Source organism: Bufo bufo, chromosome 5, assembly GCF_905171765.1.
Source record: "Bufo bufo chromosome 5, aBufBuf1.1, whole genome shotgun sequence".
NCBI classification, from domain to species: Eukaryota; Metazoa; Chordata; class Amphibia; order Anura; family Bufonidae; genus Bufo; species Bufo bufo.
The window spans coordinates 525189320-525210094 of record NC_053393.1 but is presented as its reverse complement, the minus strand read 5'-3'; the positions used below and the strand labels follow the sequence as shown (position 1 = coordinate 525210094).

Genomic DNA, 20775 nt, shown 5'->3' with positions numbered 1-20775 from the left:
GGCTTTTATTCAAGAGGAGCTGACAAGTCTGCTATAGTCAATTATTTTTTTTATATATTCATAGACACCTACTCCCGATTTCTCTTCATGCTGCATATTATTACTAAAATTTGTTTTGCATAGGATATGATAATCAGAATGTAGTTTGTTTTCTCAACTGCAGTGAGTCAGAAATATATGCTGAGACCTCCTGCTGAGCGAGGGAGTGAGCTGCTTCATTTACAGTCTGGACACAGAGTTGTTCATACAGATGTAGCCGAGCCAAAATTGACTCGAATAACACAAATCGGACAAAAGCCATTGAAATCCATTGAAAAGTCAGTTGACATTTTCTTCCTTCCATTCTTTACTTAACGCGTTAACCATCAAGTTTAGCTCGACTACATCTGTATGGATGCGGTAAAAGATTACACTTATTTTTTTCTCTTGGGACACCCAGTTCTTTTAAGGCCCTTTTCACACCAGCGGCAAGGAACTAGTCGTACTTTTATTCCGGCCACCTCTCGGCATGCGCTGCCGTGCTGCCGCCGGAACTCCGCCCCCATTATAGTCAATGGGGCCGGGGGCACGCGTGCACGGATCCGACAGGCTGTTCACCCACCGGAACAGCCTTCCGGAGTTCCTTGTCGCTAGTGTGAAACTAGCCCTATTCACAACTCAGTCCTACAGTAGGTAGTTTTTTGGGGGTGAAGGCATTTTTCCACATTTAGCACCCCTTTAAATCAATTCTGGCAAACTAGCTGGAAATGTGAAGGAATTTAGTATAATCCAAGTGCAAACTTTGCTTCTTTCTAACACATGACTGCCCATGTGGGATTAATATAGCAGAAAATGTACTCTACCCAAGGTAATTTTCTCTCTGTATCAATTCCACCTCCTTCAATCCATCTGGTACGTTCAAGAGTTTAATTATTATGCGAACGTCCCAGGATTTTTACAGCTGAAAGCCGAGGTATTTTTGTAGAAATACCATATGTTTTCTCGGGGAGTTTCAGAGAGATTAATTATGTGTTCCAAGCGTTACGTCCTATTACAATTACAGCTGGATAAAGTGAAAATGATTGCATCGTCTATACAAGCCAGTGAGGTTTTAATTATTAGCTAAAGTGCTAAATCACAGCAAACCAAGGTAACACGGATACCTAAATTATATGTATGAGATCCGTGTTGCCAGCACTCCATGCTGGGCAATGTCTTCACACCAGGGAATTATCCACACCTCCAGCAGCTTTATCTGTCACATCCTAGTTTATCTCTTGGAAAAACAAACCTCTAATCTTGTGTTTCATAACCAATTCCTGCTCCTAGACATCGAGAAGGTTTTCAGTATTGAGCCCCCAGTAAACAGAGACACACTATATGGAGACAAGTATTGGGACACGACTCTTAATCTTTGGCTTTGAGTGTTTCATTCAGCCCCATTGCCACAGGTGCATAAAATCCAGCCCCTAGCCATGCAGTGTGCCCTTATCACAGGTGTATAAAATCCAACCCCTAGCCATGCAGTGTGCCCTTATCAGAGGTGTATAAAATCCAACCCCTAACCATGCAGTGTGCCCTTATCACAGGTGTCTAAAATCCAGCCCCTAGCCATGCAGTGTGCCCTTATCACAGGTGTATAAAATCCAACCCCTAACCATGCAGTGTGCCCTTATCACAGGTGTATAAAATCCAACCCCTAACCATGCAGTGTGCCCTTATCACAGGTGTATAAAATCCAACCCCTAACCATGCAGTGTGCCCTTATCACAGGTGTATAAAATCCAACCCCTAACCATGCAGTGTGCCCTTATCACAGGTGTATAAAATCCAACCCTTAACCATGCAGTGTGCCATTATCACAGGTGTATAAAATCCAACCCTTAACCATGCAGTGTGCCCTTATCACAGGTGTATAAAATCCAACCCCTAGCCATGCAGTGTGCCCTTATCACAGGTGTATAAAATCCAACCCTTAACCATGCAGTGTGCCCTTATCAGAGGTGTATAAAATCCAACCCTTAACCATGCAGTGTGCCCTTATCACAGGTGTATAAAATCCAACCCTTAACCATGCAGTGTGCCCTTATCACAGGTGTATAAAATCCAGCCCCTAGCCATGCAGTTTGCCCTTATCACAGGTGTATAAAATCCAACCCCTAACCATGCAGTGTGCCCTTATCACAGGTGCATAAAATCCAACCCCTAACCATGCAGTGTGCCCTTATCACAGGTGTATAAAATCCAACCCCTAACCATGCAGTGTGCCCTTATCACAGGTGTATAAAATCCAACCCCTAGCCATGCAGTGTGCCCTTATCACAGGTGTATAAAATCCAACCCTTAACCATGCAGTGTGCCCTTATCACAGGTGTATAAAATCCAACCCTTAACCATGCAGTGTGCCCTTATCACAGGTGTATAAAATCCAACCCTTAACCATGCAGTGTGCCCTTATCACAGGTGTATAAAATCCAGCCCCTAGCCATGCAGTTTGCCCTTATCACAGGTGTATAAAATCCAACCCCTAACCATGCAGTGTGCCCTTATCACAGGTGCATAAAATCCAACCCCTAACCATGCAGTGTGCCCTTATCACAGGTGTATAAAATCCAACCCCTAACCATGCAGTGTGCCCTTATCACAGGTGTATAAAATCCAACCCCTAACCATGCAGTGTGCCCTTATCAGAGGTGTATAAAATCCAACCCCTAACCATGCAGTGTGTCCTTATCACAGGTGTATAAAATCCAACCCCTAGCCATGCAGTGTGCCCTTATCACACGTGTATAAAATCCAGCCCCTGGCCATGCATTCTGCTTTTACAGACATTTGTGGAACAATGGCTCCTTCCAAGGAGCTCCCTGAATTCAAGCATGGTACTGTAATATAATGCTACCACTGACAAGTCATTTCCTGAAATGTCTATCCTCCTAGATATTCCATTGTTACCTGTGATCGGTATTATCGTAACGTGGGAGGAACCACTGCAATTTAGCTATAAACTGGAGGCCATGTAAAGTGGTTACAGAGCAGGGTCAAAAAGTGCTGAGGAACATAGGACATAAAAGTCACCAACGCTCTGCTGACTCCATAACTGCAGAATCCAAACCTCCCCTGGACTAACATCAGCCCAAAAATTGTGCTGTTCCGAGAGCTTCATGGCATGGATTTCCATGGCCAAGCAGCCACATTCAAGGCTCATATCTCCAAGTAAAATGCCAAGCGTCAGATGAAGTAGTGTAAAGCACTCGGCCTCTGGATTCTGAAACGGTCATAAGTATTCGCACCCTTTTTTTATGACACTTGAAATTTAGGTCTGGGGGCCACCGATTTCTTTTGATCATTTTTGAGATGTTTCTACACCTTGATTTGAGTCACCGGTGGTAAATTCACTTGACTGGACATGATTTGGAAAGGCACAGCCCTGTCTATACAAGGTCTCGCAGCTGACAATGCATGTCAGAGGAAAAAACAATTCATGAGGAGAAAAGAACTGCCTGTAGAGCTCAGAGACAGGATTATGTGGAAGCACACATCTGTAGAAGGGGACAAAAAATGTCTGCTGCACTGAAAGTTCCCAAGAGCACAAGGGGCTCCATAATTCTTAAATGGAAGAAGTTTGGAATAAACAAGAACTCTTCCTAGAGCTGGCTGACCCACCAAACTAAGTAATTGAGGGAGATGGGCCTTGGTAAGAGAGGTGACCAGGAACCCAATGGTGACTATGGCTGAGCTCCAAAGATCACAAAGATGGGAAAAACTTTCAGAAGGTCAACCATCACTGCAGTATTCCACCAATTTGGCCTTTAGGGTAGAGAGGCCAAAAAGAAGCTTCTCCTCAATAACAGGCACATAAAAACCCGCTTTTAGTTTGCAAAAAAGCAGTTAAAGGACCCTGAGACTGCGAAAAACAAGATTCTCTGGTCTAATGAAACCAAGATTGAACTTTTTGGACTCAATTCTTAGCATCATGTTTGAAGAAAACCAGGCACTGTTCATCACCTCCCCAAAACCATCCCTACATTGAAGCATGGTGGTGGTACCATCATGCTGTGGGGCTGTTTCACACGGTTAAGGGAAAGCTGAATGGAGAAAAGCACAGAGATACAGAATTCTTAATGAAACCCTGATCTAGAGTGTTCTGGACCTCAGACTGAGCCAAAGATTCACCTTCCAACAGGACAATGACCTTAAGCACACAGCCAAGACAACACAGGAGCGGCTTAGGGACAACTCTGTGAATGTCCTTGAGTGGCCCAGACAGTGCCCTGACTAAAAACCAATTGTACATCTCTGGAGTGACCTGAAAATGGTTGTCCACTGATGGTCCCCATCCAACCTGACAGAGGCTAAGAGGATCTGCAAAGAAGAAAAGCAAAAGATTCCCATATCTAGATGTGCAAACCTTGTGGCATCATACCCAAGAAGGTTGGAGGCTATAATCACTGCCAAAGGGGCTTCAACTAAGTCCTGAGTAAATGTCTGAATACTTCTCTCAATACAAAATTTTAGTTTTACCTTTTCAATAAATTATCAAAGATTTCTAACATTATGTTTTCACTTTGTCATTATGGGGGAGTGAGTACAAGAATGATGGGCGAAAACCTTATCTTCTTTTTATTTTAACACAAGGCTGCAACATAACAAAACGTGAAAAAAATGGAAGGGTCAGAAGACGTATTCAAGGCAATGGGCACTGAGCTGTGTACAGTGCATTTGCAGAGTCTGCAATCCGCAACATACGAGCAAAGATAGAACTCCACCTATCTTTTGCAGAATATCTTCTATTTTTTGTGGTGTTGACCGTCTCTTGCAGATCACAGACCCATTCAAGTGAATAGGTCCGCATCCGCAAATGGATTGCACTCGGCCGGTACTCGTGCATTCTGGACCGCTATAACAGGGTCCACAACACGGGCATGGGGCACACACGCTTGTGTGCATGAGCCCTTAGTTCTGTATGGAAGCCAGGGCTATTCCATGTAATTATCTCATCTTAAGGGTCCATTCACACGTCCGCAAAATGGGTCCACATCCGTTCCGCAATTTTGTGGAACAGGTGCGGGCCTATTCATTTTCAATGGGGCCGAAATGTGCTGTCCGCATCCGCATTTGCGGATCCGCACTTCCGGATCCGCAAAAAAATAGAACATGTCCTATTCTTGTCCGCAATTGCAGACAAGAAAAGGCATTTTCTATGAGACTGACGGCGATGTGCGGTCCGCAAAATGCAGAACGCACATTTTCGGTGTCCCTGTTTTGCGGATCCGCAAAACACATACGGACGTGTGAATGGAACCTAAAGGCTCAGGCACACAAATGTATTTTCTTTCAGCTTCCGTTCCGGTTTTTTTTTAGGACCGTATGCGGAACCATTCACTTCAACGGAAGGTTCTCAGTGTGCATTCCATTTACGAATTTCCATTCCGCAAAAAAGTAGTGCATGTCCTATTATTGTCCGCAAATCATGATCCAGGGCCCCATTCAAGTCAATGGGTCCGCAAAAAATACGGAACGCACACGGAACACATCCGTATTTTGCGGATCCATACTGTAGAAATGCTATGCCAGCCCATATTGCTCATGTGTTTGGTGATTAATAAGTTACTGTTTCCGTTTCCGATCTGCAAAAAACAGATCGCATACGGAAACCGTATGGATATGTTTTGTGGAATAATGGAACGGAAGAGGACTTAAATCTGAGAAAAAAAACCTCAGATACGGAACAACGGATCCGTGAAAAACGAACCACAAAACAACAACGGTCGGGTGCATGAGCCCTAAAAGTCATAGGATATGCAACTAAGACTCACTTACCACATATTCAAAGACCAGGGTGAGGGTCTCCTTGGTGTGGATGATATCATGGAGAAGAACGATGTTCGCATGCTTCAGCCCCTTCAACAGTGATGCTGCAAAGAAGAAAAAGAAGATCAATAACAAATGTGGTCCTGGGTCTCTGTTCTCAGGGTTTCTAGTTCTGAAGGTAATGTTAACTTTTAGGGACTGCCTAGTTTAGAAGACCCCTTGACCAGGTAAAGAGCAATTACAAAGAGTGTCCCTCGCTCTGGAGGACCTGTCCTCTTGTAAGTGGTGCGTGGTCGTAAGGGGGCTTACAGAAAGGATCTTTTAGCTCCTAAGTGGTATGTGTGGCAGAAGATGATAGATGGATAGATACAGTGGCGTAGCTAGAAATGACTGGGCCCCACAGCAAAAAAAAAATTATGGGGCCCCCCTCCCCCAGTAATTTTTTCACAACCCCTTCCTTTCCTGCTGCCCCATTCCTGTGGCTAGTAAAGATCGCTCTCTCAGACCAGGCCCGGCAGCTATTCCATCCGTTTTCTATACTGTCACTGTATATAATTTCATTGTGTAATACTGTTGAGGGGGCCCTGACAAAATCTTTTAGTCCTCCTCCTCCTGGATGGGCCCCCTTTTAGGACAGGGCCCCAAAGCAGCCGCTTCCCCTGCTTCCCCTATAGTTATGCCCCTGGATAGATAGATATGAGATAGACAGATAGATAATAGTAATGAAAGCGACATCCAATAAGATAAAGGGAAAAAAAATTCCACGGAACTCCCACAGATGTGATTCTTTGAATCGCATCTGTGGGAGTGCCGTGGAATTTTTAAATTTTTTTAGATAGATAGACAGACGTTAGATAGATACAGATGCTGCTGAGCTACTTGGTTATCTCATGACAAAAGCCATTGAAAAAATCAATTAACATTTTCTTGCCATTGTTTACTTAAGCCGTTAACCATCAAGTTTAGCGCCGCTACATCTGTAGATAGATAGATAGATGAGATAGACATGAGATAGATAGATAGAAAGATATGAGACAGATAATAGATAGATAGATAGATAGATAGATAGATAGATAGATAGATAGATAGATAGATATGAGATAGATAGATAGATAGATAGATAATAAATAGATAGATAGATAATAGATAATAGATAGATAGATAGATAATAGATAATAGATAGATAGATAGATATGAGATAGATAGATAGATAGATAGATAGATAGATGGATAATAAATAGATAGATAGATAATAGATAATAGATAGATAGATAGATAGATAGATAGATAGATAGATAGATAGATAGATAGATAGATAGATAATAGATAGATAGATATTAGATAGATAGATAAATAGATAGATAATAGATAGATAGATAGATAGATAGATAGATAATAGATAGATACAGTAGATAGATAGATAGATAGGAGATAGATAGATAGATAGATAGATAGATAGATAGGAGATAGATAGATAGATAGATAGATAGATAGATAGATAGATAGGAGATAGATAGATAGATAGATAGATAGATAGATAGATAGATAGATAGATAGATAGGAGATAGATAGATAGATAGATAGATAGATAGATAGATAGATAGATAGATAGGAGATAGATAATAGATAGATAGGACTCGGACTCCTATACACAGACCCCGGGTGTGTCCCCATCCCTCAACCCCCTATTTCCCATATGCTTTGGCAATACTAATGTATCATTTAGACCTGCCAATAAAGCTTTTTTCATTGATAGATAGATAGACATGAGACAGATAGATTTTTATAAATCCCTGACCTCGTCATACACACACAGTTTTTAATTAGTGCATATAAACTTGTATTTAAAAAATGACTTCCAGCTTACAAGTGGGAAATACCTAAACATTTCGAACCTTGCACAGCCCCCGCCTTGTATCCTGTGGTAATGTGCACTGACACCATATGCAGACAATTATAATAATTACGTAATACGGCCATTACTTACAGCTATCGTAGTTTTAATTGCTGATATTTGTATATTTTATGGGTGAATGAGGACGCCTAATTATATCATTACCCACATGCTCTATGCCTGATGAAATCTGAGTTCTAAAATTGTAAAATTCACAAAAAGTGAGGGAGAGTCACAGGTTCGAAGGCTTGTTAATGTCTATTTTGATTAAACAAACCATGCAGACATCATCAAGCATCCAGTCCCCAGGCGGAGGTGAGGAAGGTTCTTTTTCTTATTTTTTCATCAATGCATTCCAACAGTTATAACTTTTTTTTTTTCTTTATTCACCTTTTTTCCAGGAATATTTGCAGGTTTTATTGACCCCATTTTCCATACAGATATTTAATTGATTAAAGTGGTTTTCCAATGACATTTTGCCAATGAGAATGACTCGTACAAAGAATCTCTAGCATTAGATTTTGGAGATTCCTGGATTTACCTGAATTTTTGTATAGCATGTTAAGCATTTAATGTGTATTTTCTCCTTCTCTCCCTACAGAACATGGACATTGGCTATGTATGAATCAATAAGTTGACATATTGTGTACTTGAATTGTACTTCTTTTCCTTTTCTTAAAGTGGATTCATTGGAGGGAAAAAGGTCGACATCCAGCTGCCGGGTTTGCTCTGTCCCTCCACTCAGGCTCCGGCCTGCTTGCCGTCAATGCCCCACCTCTTCTGCCCATATGGCCAACTCATGCCCTAATCCTCACAAGCCAATGGCTGGCAACATTAGGGTACTTTAGGCTCCCCCCCAGCAGTAGGTTTTCTACCTTGCTAGTATCCTGCAAAAGTGGGCTGTTTCTGCTGTCTTCCTGTGTACTGACTTTCTGCCCGTTTCCTGGATTGTGACTTTCCGCTGCCTGACCTGTGACCGACCTCATACTGACCCTTCGTTTCCCACCCGGACTTCAGACTGTTTTTCCCTATTATTTGCACTATGCCTACCCTGACCTCGGCCTATCCTAGACTATGATTTTGCGTGACTCCTTCACCAGTGTCAACCATACAGAGACTACTCCAGGAGGTCGCAGCATGGTGGTTCCTCTGCAGAGAAGTGCAGATCCCTGTACAGGGGATAAAGGGTGAAAACCAGGGGACTGCCAGGATAATGCCCTTAGGAGTAGCCCAAAGTAAAATCTGCTGGTTGACACAGTGGTTCCCCACCCACTGCCATAACAGTTATTTGTGTAACAATTCACCAAAAATTGTCCGTGTGTAGGTCTATATGTGTGCATTGTAGAGGCCTTGTTCCTCACTCTGCTGCGAACACTGGGGGGCCAATTCCCACTTGAGTTTAGGAATACTTGATATGTCCTTAATTTTGGCCGGGATAACAAGTGTCCTTTGAGATGTGGAAAGCAATAACGTTTAGATGATCAGCTCTGCCCCATCATTCATCATGTCCGCACAACGGGACGGACAGCTAATGAAATAATGATCATGACACACAATGGCAGGCAGCTGTGATTAGGAGAAAATGAAAAGGTAATTTTAATAGCAATTTATAATGCTGCTCACCGCAATTTGAATGATGGAACTTTATTAAAATCAAGTTAAGGCGACTCTGAATGCCCTCAGTAATTTTTCGTGCTAATGTATATTTAATGTTCTGTCAATAGGCCCCGTGATTTATTATATTATAATCTTGCGCCACAACATTTTATCTTATCTGTACTCTAATATTTTGCAGTCTAATAGATCATTTCTGTTGACACAGGCTGGGGCCTAATGTGTAATTACACTATGTACAGATGTAGCAGTTTCTAACTTGACACCAAAAGGTTAGTGGCATACACAGAGCAAAACATATCCTATATGCCTCTATGTCTGAGGCTGTCCTCATACAGTGTATTATAAAACTGTCTGGCGGAAGCCACCACTAGGTGGAGCTCAGTGAATAGAAGCAATAGAAATGTATACAGTTACCACTCACTGCAATGGAAGCTGTAAATATCTCTTTTCTCTGAGCTCCCCCTGGTGGCAGCTGCATGTTTTGAAACAATAGAAAGTCTCCAATAGCAGTCGCATAATCAGCCTTCTTGAAAGATATTCCACTGCTTGGAGGGGCTTTCCAGTACTTAAATAGTGATAGCATATCCTCAGGATAGGTCATCAGTATCAGAAATGTGGGGGTTCAACACACGGCACCCCAACCGACCTGTTGTTTCGTGAAGCAATAAAGTGGATAACACTGGAAGCACAAGGTCCCGTCTACAGTGTAGTGGACTTTTTGGGGTACTCCTGCTCAGCTCCCACTTAAGTGAATGGGATCTGAGGTCCAGCATGTCCATGCCAGAAAGTGCACAGTGGACAAAGCCTTTTATCCACTGTATAGTTTCTGTCATGGGTGGCTGCCTGAAACAGTGGATCAGTAGGTGTCGAACCCCCACCAATCTGATATTAATAATCTATCATTAACATATAGCCAAGACATATAGCCAAGATTTGCAAGTTCGGCGTTCTGGTTCGGGTTATCTTAGAATTCTGTAATGGATTCCGTTACCACGGACCATAACGGAATTATATGATGGCATGCACCACGGAAGCCTATAAGAGGCATTCCGTATTGCATTCCATCCCCAGGAGATGGGGAACGGGGCACAGAGGAGACCTGAGGGCTGCTGTGCCTTGTTGGAGAAGGGTGTATGCTCACAGTAGTGGCAGTGCCCTGCATATATGACAAGCTGGAGCAACCAGTTAATTACTGCAGCAGTGACCGTGATGGTGCATAGACTGGTACGATGGGGACTTAGTCTGGAATCCAGATGCCATAGACATCTATCATGGATATTAACCTTATGGCGGCTGCAAGTGGAGATTAAGCTGGCACCATGGCGTACTGGAGCACATGCCCTGCCTTGTGTACTTCCCCCTCTTGAAGGCTGTGAGGTAGACCCTGGATTTACAATTAAGACGGCCTAAAGGAACACCTTAACCAAGAGCCACAAATACTCCTGCATCAGGAAAGAGATGGACAGACTCTTCCCACTGCTTAGTATATAGAGAATGTTAATAGTTACTGCTGTAACCACCAAGCATGTGTGCCTCTAGTGAGTGAAACCATTAGGTTTATCTATCTGAATTGCAACTACTAAGCATGTGCCCTCTTCTGAGAGTTCATAACCATCAAGATTTGTGCCTCTGAGGAAGTTGTATTTGAACTACTATCTACTTCATAGATTGTTTTCTGCTGTGTTATCCTATTGCAGATCGATGTCCCGGGCCTGCCACCCCTGGTCCGGTCAGAGTACAGACTGACTTTAGAGAACAGCAGAGGAGCACCAGTTTGCCATGCCATTTTATTACATACCCTGTCTTATTAATCAGATTATTTTAAGTATACTTTTATAAGGACCCTTATGTATTTTAATTCCGGCTGCCACACTGTAAAATCTATACAGCTAATTTCTGTACCCGCTATAGTAAATTCACCTCTCCCGACCTTTTGTTCTGTACAGCTCAGGTATTTTACAAATGGTGCGCACTTTGTTTAACTCGATTGTAATTGGTAGCGGACTTTTCACAGCCAAGCGGGGATAATAGCATATATATATATGGCTGCCTACGGTACAGAGCCTTAAATTAGAATCACTCACTCGCTCATGTATTACGCCGCTATATTACCTTGCTGACATTTCGGCTGCTCAGACCACCATGAAGCCTCATTCGCTTCTTAACGTGGGTGATTAACCTCCATGAAGTTAATGCAACTGTAGATACTGAGATAATGGGAGTCACAGAGAACGAAACATAAACGTAAGCTAGGAGTTCATTAACCACTTCCCGCAACTGTAACGCCGAAAGGCGTCATTGCGGCGGCTCCCCCAGGCTACGCTAACGCCAATAGGCGTCATCTCGCGTGAGCCGAGATTTCCTGTGAACGCGCGCACACAGGCGCGCGCGCTCACAGGAACGGAAGGTAAGAGAGTTGATCTCCAGCCTGCCAGCGGCGATCGTTCGCTGGCAGGCTGGAGATGTGTTTTTTTTAACCCCTAACAGGTATATTAGACGCTGTTTTGATAACAGCGTCTAATATACCTGCTACCTGGTCCTCTGGTGGTCCCCTTTGTTTGGATCGACCACCAGAGGACACAGGTAGCTCAGTAAAGTAGCACCAAGCACCACTACACTACACTACACCCCCCCCCCGTCACTTATTAACCCCTTATTAGCCCCTGATCACCCCTGATCACCCCATATAGACTCCCTGATCACCCCCTGTCATTGATTACCCCCCTGTCATTGATCACCCCCCTGTAAAGCTCCATTCAGACGTCCGCATGATTTTTACGGATCCACTGATAGATGGATCGGATCCGCAAAACGCATCCGGACGTCTGAATGAAGCCTTACAGGGGCGTGATCAATGACTGTGGTGATCACCCCATATAGACTCCCTGATCACCCCCCTGTAAAGCTCCATTCAGATGTCCGCATGATTTTTACGGATGCACTGATAGATGGATCGGATCCGCAAAACGCATCCGGACGTCTGAATGAAGCCTTACAGGGGCATGATCAATGATTGTGGTGATCACCCCATATAGACTCCCTGATCACCCCCCTGTCATTGATTACACCCCTGTCATTGATCACCCCCCTGTAAAGCTCCATTCAGATGTCCGCATGATTTTTACGGATGCACTGATAGATGGATCGGATCCGCAAAACGCATACAGACGTCTGAATGAAGCCTTACAGGGGCATGATCAATGACTGTGGTGATCACCCCCCTGTCATTGATTACCCCCCTGTAAAGCTCCATTCAGATGTCCGCATGATTTTTACGGATGCACTGATAGATGGATCGGATCCGCAAAACGCATCCGGACGTCTGAATGAAGCCTTACAGGGGCGTGATCAATGACTGTGGTTATCACCCCATATAGACTCCCTGATCACCCCCCTGTCATTGATTACACCCCTGTCATTGATCACCCCCCTGTAAAGCTCCATTCAGATGTCCGCATGATTTTTACGGATCCACTGATAGATGGATCGGATCCGCAAAACGCATCCGGACGTCTGAATGAAGCCTTACAGGGGCATGATCAATGACTGTGGTGATCACCCCATATAGACTCCCTGATCACCCCCCTGTCATTGATTACCCCCCTGTCATTGATTACCCCCCTGTAAAGCTCCATTCAGATGTCCGCATGATTTTTACGGATCCACTGATAGATGGATCGGATCCGCAAAACGCATCCGGACGTCTGAATGAAGCCTTACAGGGGCATGATCAATGACTGTGGTGATCACCCCATATAGACTCCCTGATCACCCCCCTGTCATTGATTACCCCCCTGTCATTGATTACCCCCCTGTAAAGCTCCATTCAGATGTCCGCATGATTTTTACGGATCCACTGATAGATGGATCGGATCCGCAAAACGCATCCGGACGTCTGAATGAAGCCTTACAGGGGCGTGATCAATGACTGTGGTGATCACCCCATATAGACTCCCTGATCACCCCCCTGTCATTGATTACCCCCCTGTAAAGCTCCATTCAGATGTCCGCATGATTTTTACGGATGCACTGATAGATGGATCGGATCCGCAAAACGCATACGGACGTCTGAATGAAGCCTTACACGGGCGTGATCAATGACTGTGGTTATCACCCCATATTGACTCCCTGATCACCCCCCTGTCATTGATCACCCCCCTGTCATTGATCACCCCCCCTGTCATTGATCACCCCCCTGTCATTGATCACCCCCCCTGTCATTGATCACCCCCCCTGTCATTGATCACCCCCCCTGTCATTGATCACCCCCCCTGTCATTGATCACCCCCCCTGTCATTGATCACCCCCCCTGTCATTGATCACCCCCCCTGTCATTGATCCCCCCCCTGTCATTGATTACCCCCCCTGTCATTGATCACCCCCCCTGTCATTGATCACCCCCCTGTCATTGATCACCCCTCTGTAAGGCTCCATTCAGACATTTTTTTGGCCCAAGTTAGCGGAATTATTATTTTTTTTTTCTTACAAAGTCTCATATTCCACTAACTTGTGTCAAAAAATGAAATCTCACATGAACTCACCATACCCCTCACGGAAACCAAATGCGTAAAATTTTTTAGACATTTATATTCCAGACTTCTTCTCACGCTTTAGGGCCCCTAGAATGCCAGGGCAGTATAAATACCCCACATGTGACCCCATTTCGGAAAGAAGACACCCCCAGGTATTCCGTGAGGGGCATATTGAGTCCATGAAAGATTGAAATTTTTGTCCCAAGTTAGCGGAAAGGGAGACTTTGTGAGAAAAAAATTAAAAATATCAATTTCCGCTAACTTGTGCCAAAAAAAAAAAATTTCTATGAACTCGCCATGCCCCTCATTGAATACCTTGGGGTGTCTTCTTTCCAAAATGGGGTCACATGTGGGGTATTTATACTGCCCTGGCATTCTAGGGGCCCCAAAGCGTGAGAAGAAGTCTGGTATCCAAATGTCTAAAAATGCCCTCCTAAAAGGAATTTGGGCACCTTTGCGCATCTAGGCTGCAATAAAGTGTCACACATCTGGTATCGCCGTACTCAGGAGAAGTTGGGGAATGTGTTTTGGGGTGTCATTTTACATATACCCATGCTGGGTGAGAGAAATATCTTGGTCAAATGCCAACTTTGTATAAAAAAATGGGAAAAGTTGTCTTTTGCCAAGATATTTCTCTCACCCAGCAAGGGTATATGTAAAATGACACCCCAAAACACATTCCCCAACTTCTCCTGAATACGGCGATACCACATGTGTGACACTTTTTTGCAGCCTAGGTGGGCAAAGGGGCCCATATTCCAAAGAGCACCTTTAGGATTTCACAGGTCATTTACCTACTTACCACACATTAGGGCCCCTGGAAAATGCCAGGGCAGTATAACTACCCCACAAGTGACCCCATTTTGGAAAGAAGACACCCCAAGGTATTCCGTGAGGGGCATGGCAAGTTCCTAGAATTTTTTATTTTTTGTCACAAGTTAGTGGAAAATGCAGATTTTTTTTTTTTTTTTTTTTTCATACAAAGTCTCATATTCCACTAACTTGTGACAAAAAATAAAAACTTCCATGAACTCACTATGCCCATCAGCGAATACCTTGGGGTCTCTTCTTTCCAAAATGGGGTCACTTGTGGGGTAGTTATACTGCCCTGGCATTCTAGGGGCCCAAATGTGTGGTAAGGAGTTTGAAATCAAATTCTGTAAAAAATGACCTGTGAAATCCGAAAGGTGCTCTTTGGAATATGGGCCCCTTTGCCCACCTAGGCTGCAAAAAAGTGTCACACATCTGGTATCCCCGTACTCAGGAGAAGGTGGGGAATGTGTTTTGGGGTGTCATTTTACATATACCCCTGCTGGGTGAGAGAAATATCTTGGCAAAAGACAACTTTTCCCATTTTTTTATACAAAGTTGGCATTTGACCAAGATATTTATCTCACCCAGCATGGGTATATGTAAAAAGACACCCCAAAACACATTCCTCAACTTCTCCTGAATACAGAGATACCAGATGTGTGACACTTTTTTGCAGCCTAGGTGGGCAAAGGGGCCCATATTCCAAAGAGCACCTTTCGGATTTCACAGGTCATTTTTTACAGAATTTGATTTCAAACTCCTTACCACACATTCGGGCCCCTAGAATGCCAGGGCAGTATAACTACCCCACAAGTGACCCCATTTTGGAAAGAAGAGACCCCAAGGTATTCGCTGATGGGCATAGTGAGTTCATGGAAGTTTTTATTTTTTGTCACAACTTAGTGGAATATGAGACTTTGTAGGAAAAAAAATAAAATAAAAAAAAATCATCATTTTCCGCTAACTTGTGACAAAAAATAAAAAGTTCTATGAACTCACTATGCCCATCAGCGAATACCTTAGGGTGTGTACTTTCCGAAATGGGGTCATTTGTGGGGTGTTTGTACTGTCTGGGCATTGTAGAACCTCAGGAAACATGACAGGTGCTCAGAAAGTCAGAGCTGCTTCAAAAAGCGGAAATTCACATTTTTGTACCATAGTTTGTAAACGCTATAACTTTTACCCAAACCATTTTTTTTTTACCCAAACATTTTTTTTTTATCAAAGACATGTAGAACTATAAATTTAGAGCAAAATTTCTATATGGATCTCGTTTTTTTTGCAAAATTTTACAACTGAAAGTGAAAAATGTCATTTTTTTGCAAAAAAATCGTTAAATTTCGATTAATAACAAAAAAAGTAAAAATGTCAGCAGCAATGAAATACCACCAAATGAAAGCTCTATTAGTGAGAAGAAAAGGAGGTAAAATTCATTTGGGTGGTAAGTTGCATGACCGAGCAATAAACGGTGAAAGTAGTGTAGTGCCGATTTGTAAAAAAGGGCCTGGTCTTTAGGGGGGTATAAACCTGTGGTCCTTAAGTGGTTAAAGGGTAGCAAACGCAAAAAGTCTTCTACTCTACCACTACTTCTAATATAAATCTATGAGCTGTGTCGCGGTAGGCAGGACCACCGGTGTCCACTCGGCACAACCATCACTCTTGCATTTCAATAGTCCTTACAGTAAGGGATGTTAACACAGCAGCTCCGCACCTTTACACACTTATGTAAATGAGGCTTAAAGGATTATTGTTACAGTGCATCTACAATTAAAAATTAAGGGTGGACACCCATCAGAAAGGGGTATTTTTTTTTTATTCAATATATTCTTAGAATACTATTTTTTTATATAATTTCTGACATGAAAATGAAATACAAAATGTTGTCCTTTTGTAGCAGTCAGCATTAGGGATGAGCGGCATAGGCAATAGGCCTCATGCACACGACAGCTGTTTTTCTCTGCCTCCGTTCCGTTTTTTTTGCGGATAGGATGGGGACCTATTCATTTCAATGGGTCAGCCAAAAAATGCTGACAGTTCATCCGTTTGCGTTCCGCGTCCGTTGTCCGTGTTTCCCTTCAGCAAAAAAAATAGTTCATGTCCTACTTTTTTCACATTTGCGGACAAGGATAAGCATTTATTAAAAGGGTTCTGTGAAAAAAAAAACGGATCCTCCCAAAAAAACGGATGCCCCATCTGGTTTCTTTAGCGGATGCACAATTTGCGGATGCAAAAAACTGTCGTGTGCATGAGGCCATATTCATTTTTGCGATATTTTGCAAATTTTTCGCATAATATTCGCAATAAATTCGCGAATTCTAGAATTTGTGATCTCGTCATTATTTTCGTGATTGCGCAAATCGGGCACTAATAATGCGCAATACATGCAACTTCACATTTTATAAGGTCTGAGTAGATATTACTGATTGGGGCACTAAGTATTGTTGTGACATCACAGTACTATGTCTGCAGCATGTATGTATGGACAGCAGAGAAACAGTAATCCCTATCACACTACCTAACACCCTGCACTGGAACCTATCAGCTACACTATATCAGGATCTAACCTACACTGACTATCTCCCACTAACTAGCTGTATTATATATATGAACTAACTATGTAATGTAAGTGGATAAGGAATAGGATCCAGAAGAAAGCACAGAGCACAGCAATGTCACTGCTCTCTCAGAACTGCAAAAAAATAGCACAAAATGGCCGCTGGGGAGTTTCTTATATAGTAAAGGGGTAGGCAACTTTCATATTGGTTGCTAGGGATGTTGCTAAGCTCTGACAAAGATATTGCAGCCTTCTCATTGGCCCACAAGCTCATGAAAAAAAAAAATAGAATATTCACGATTACGAATATATAGCACTATATTCTACATCTTCGCGAATTCTCGAAGTGACGATATTTGCGATAAAAATTTGCGATTAGAATATTCGCGATCCACACTAGTCATCATAAATGATAAGTCCTTTTATGTCGATAGGTAATTTATTGCTAGTTTATTGCTGCTGTGAGAAGAAGATATCACCTGCAGGGTAATCATCATTATAATAGTAGAAGCAGAATTGCGATAATAGTATGACAGCACTATTGATAGGCTTAGACAAAGATGCCTACATGAGAGCATTGCATTGATCAGCGTAATGTGCAATACTCTAATTGAGGCACTACAGGGGGTGCTCTCTCTACTCACAGTGATGGTCTGACTAAGAGTTATAGGGGTTGGTCCACCTGGGACATTGATGGCATATCGCTTCTCTTTCTGGAGATAGTAACAGGTCCCAGAGGTAGGGCCTGCACCTTTCTGACAGTGATGGCATATCCTAGCAATATACAATGAATGTCCCAGATGGGGATAACTTTAAGGGGAGAATGTACTTGCTGTGCTATAAAAGTCCAAAGAAGAGTAAATTAAAGAGACAGCAAAGGAAGTAGATACATGGAACGACTTCAAAAAATGATATCTAGAAAACCATCCACATGTTTTTATCAAAAAATTTCATAGATCACATATAGGTCTTTAATATGTGATGTAAAAAAATTGACGGAAGTGCTCCTTTAAAGGGGGTTGTCCCACGAAAAACATTCTACAGTTTTCAAGTCAGCATCTGGTTCTGAACACTTTTGTAATTATCCGTAAAGAATAAATCAAGGCAACTGGACTTATTGTAGATTTCTTGAAAACGTTTTACTTGTTCTTCCAACGAGCTTTCTCAATACTGAGTGACTGTACAAGAATTCTCTGGGAATTCTTGTACAGTCACTCAGAATTGAGAAAGCTCGTTGGAAGAACGAGTGAAACGTTTTCAAGAAATCTACAGTAAGTCCAGTTGCCTTGATTTCTCTTTCAATCATTTTTTATTGAATATTTTCAACACAAGCGATGATTAAACACCATCAGATACAGAAGATAATTGGTCAAACATATGAGTGTGCATAGATGGTGCTGCATTACCATCAGCAGTATGTAATTTAATACAAGTAAACAAGTGTGTAGGGAGCATAGAAAATAATAAAAGAAACCAACGAAAACACAAAAGAAAAGCAACAGAAAATACTCATTGCCTTTATACGAGATAGCAATATAGTCATGCAGAATTTAGACAACATCATAGTGACATGTCATAGTGACATGTCATAGGGTTGGCCAAGGTCCCCAGGCAGGAACTGCGTCCACGACTCCCATTGGTACAAGAACCTATCCACTCTATGTTCCCTATAAGCCATAGCTTTCTCGTATGCACAATTATTATGAACTCTAGCTACTATTTCAGCCTCAGATGGGATAGAAGCTGATTTCCAGTATTTAGTTAGCGTTAATTTAGTGACTAACAATAAGTGCGCTACTGGAATTCTGCACTTAGGTGGGACTTCTTGTATATCCCTGAAAAATAAAGCCGTGAACACACTTTTATTGACCGTGCTACCACAGAACTTAGAAGCTATCTTGAAAATATCAGACCAGATTTTTAATATCAAGGGGCATTCCCAGAGAATATGCAGTAATGTACCAGAGTTACCACAGCCACGCCAACAGAGATGTGACGTGCCAGGGTACATTTTGCTTAATCTGTCAGGGGTATAGTACCATCTCAAACATGACTTAACGGCCGCCTCATACAAGGACGTGCTCCGAAATGTCTTGGAGATAAATTTGAATGTCACTATCCAATCTAACTCAGGGATAACTACTTTCAACTCCTTATCCCATGCCTGAAGTGGTGCAGATTTAGAAAAGGTGGATTTCAAGCCGAGAGCTTGATATAGAGATCCAATCCCTTCTTTGCGGTCATTACTAGTAGGACGGGCCCATATCTCAAATATCCCCTTATGCGCAATCACTTGGTAAGGTGGTCAGTTGCCTTGATTTATTCTTTACAGATATACCATGACCTGGATAAATGAGAACCTTCACAGACACTTTTGTAATTGCATGTCATTAAAGTGTAGCTGTCGTATTTTCTTATTTATTTGCTAGTTTATTAGAGCTAGGCATGTATACCTGAGTTAGTCTGTCAATGATTGTCAGAAGGTCTGTAATTATCTTATATAATAGCTTTCATTAATGTCCTCTGTCCCTTTCCACTGCACAGTTGCTATGGCTTGTCCGTCTCTGGCTAAGAAGACAGGAAGACAGGGGGGCGGTCCTTCTCACTGCATGCCTGCATTAGGCTTCAGAGTGAGGAGGCGTGTCTCTCAGTAATCCAATCTGATTGGCTGGCAGGGAACTGCTGGCTACAGCAAGTGTGTATGGGAAGTGAGGGAAAGCAGTTTTGGCCTCAGAGAACTGGCAGAGGAGCCATCTTGAGAACATCCTCATATTGTAAATGTTTAAACAGCCATAACTAAGGGAAAAACTCAAAGAAAACTGTGGTATGTGAGGAAACTAAAGATTGCTTTATGCATAATGCTGCTGCAGCAGTAACATGCTAAAATGGATTTTTTTATGAAAACATGACTGTTACCCTTTAAGTTATTCACTGAAATGTGTGGAGCGCCACCTGCAGTTTGCCCTTTTTCTAAATTCTTTTGCACATCTCACTGAGGTGGACGGATATGCTCAGTTCCATCCTTCAACTGCCTGCAGAAAGGACACGCCATTTGAGCTGCCAGCTTGAAAAAAATCTAGGAGGGCAATTGCAGTAATTAATGTGGAGATGCCTGGTTCCATGTGAGCTACAGGGCTGGTCCTAAGTTTGTTACAAATAGATTGTCATGTACTATATGATGTCTGATTTTCATTTTTTACATTACTCATAGGATAACCCCTTTAAAGGACTTAGTAAATAATGTTAATTAAAGATTTCCTATTGTTTTGAGTATACGAGACCATAAGTTTCCATAGCACCACAACATGCAAACCCTGTGTAGTCTCATCTTGCAGTCATATAGCTTTCATCGGCCCTCTCATTCTTGCTAACATTCATTAGTTAAAGGGAGTCTGTCAGCAGTTTTGACTTAGCACAGCACTAAGTAGGAGCTGGAGACAGCCGGACAAATATACCTTTTGTGGAACTGATATCATCAGGGGTAGTGTGAATATGAAGTTTCATTCTGCCATATTCTGCTTCCTGTGAAGTGCTCTCTGCATTGAGCTACTTCAGCCCCTCCCCTCTGCTCTGAG

At 42.6% G+C, this 20775-nt stretch overlaps 1 protein-coding gene across 3 annotated transcripts in view; it reads right to left on the bottom strand.

Moving 5' to 3' along the window:
- CDK14 (cyclin dependent kinase 14) overlaps positions 1-20775 on the bottom strand; it is a 547646-nt gene that overhangs the window by 340651 nt on the left and 186220 nt on the right. For all 3 annotated transcript variants that reach the window (XM_040431136.1, XM_040431138.1, XM_040431137.1), the window contains one exon: positions 5800-5894. In XM_040431136.1, coding sequence (XP_040287070.1) covers positions 5800-5894 — 95 coding nt within the window. The remainder of the gene's footprint in view (positions 1-5799; positions 5895-20775) is intronic.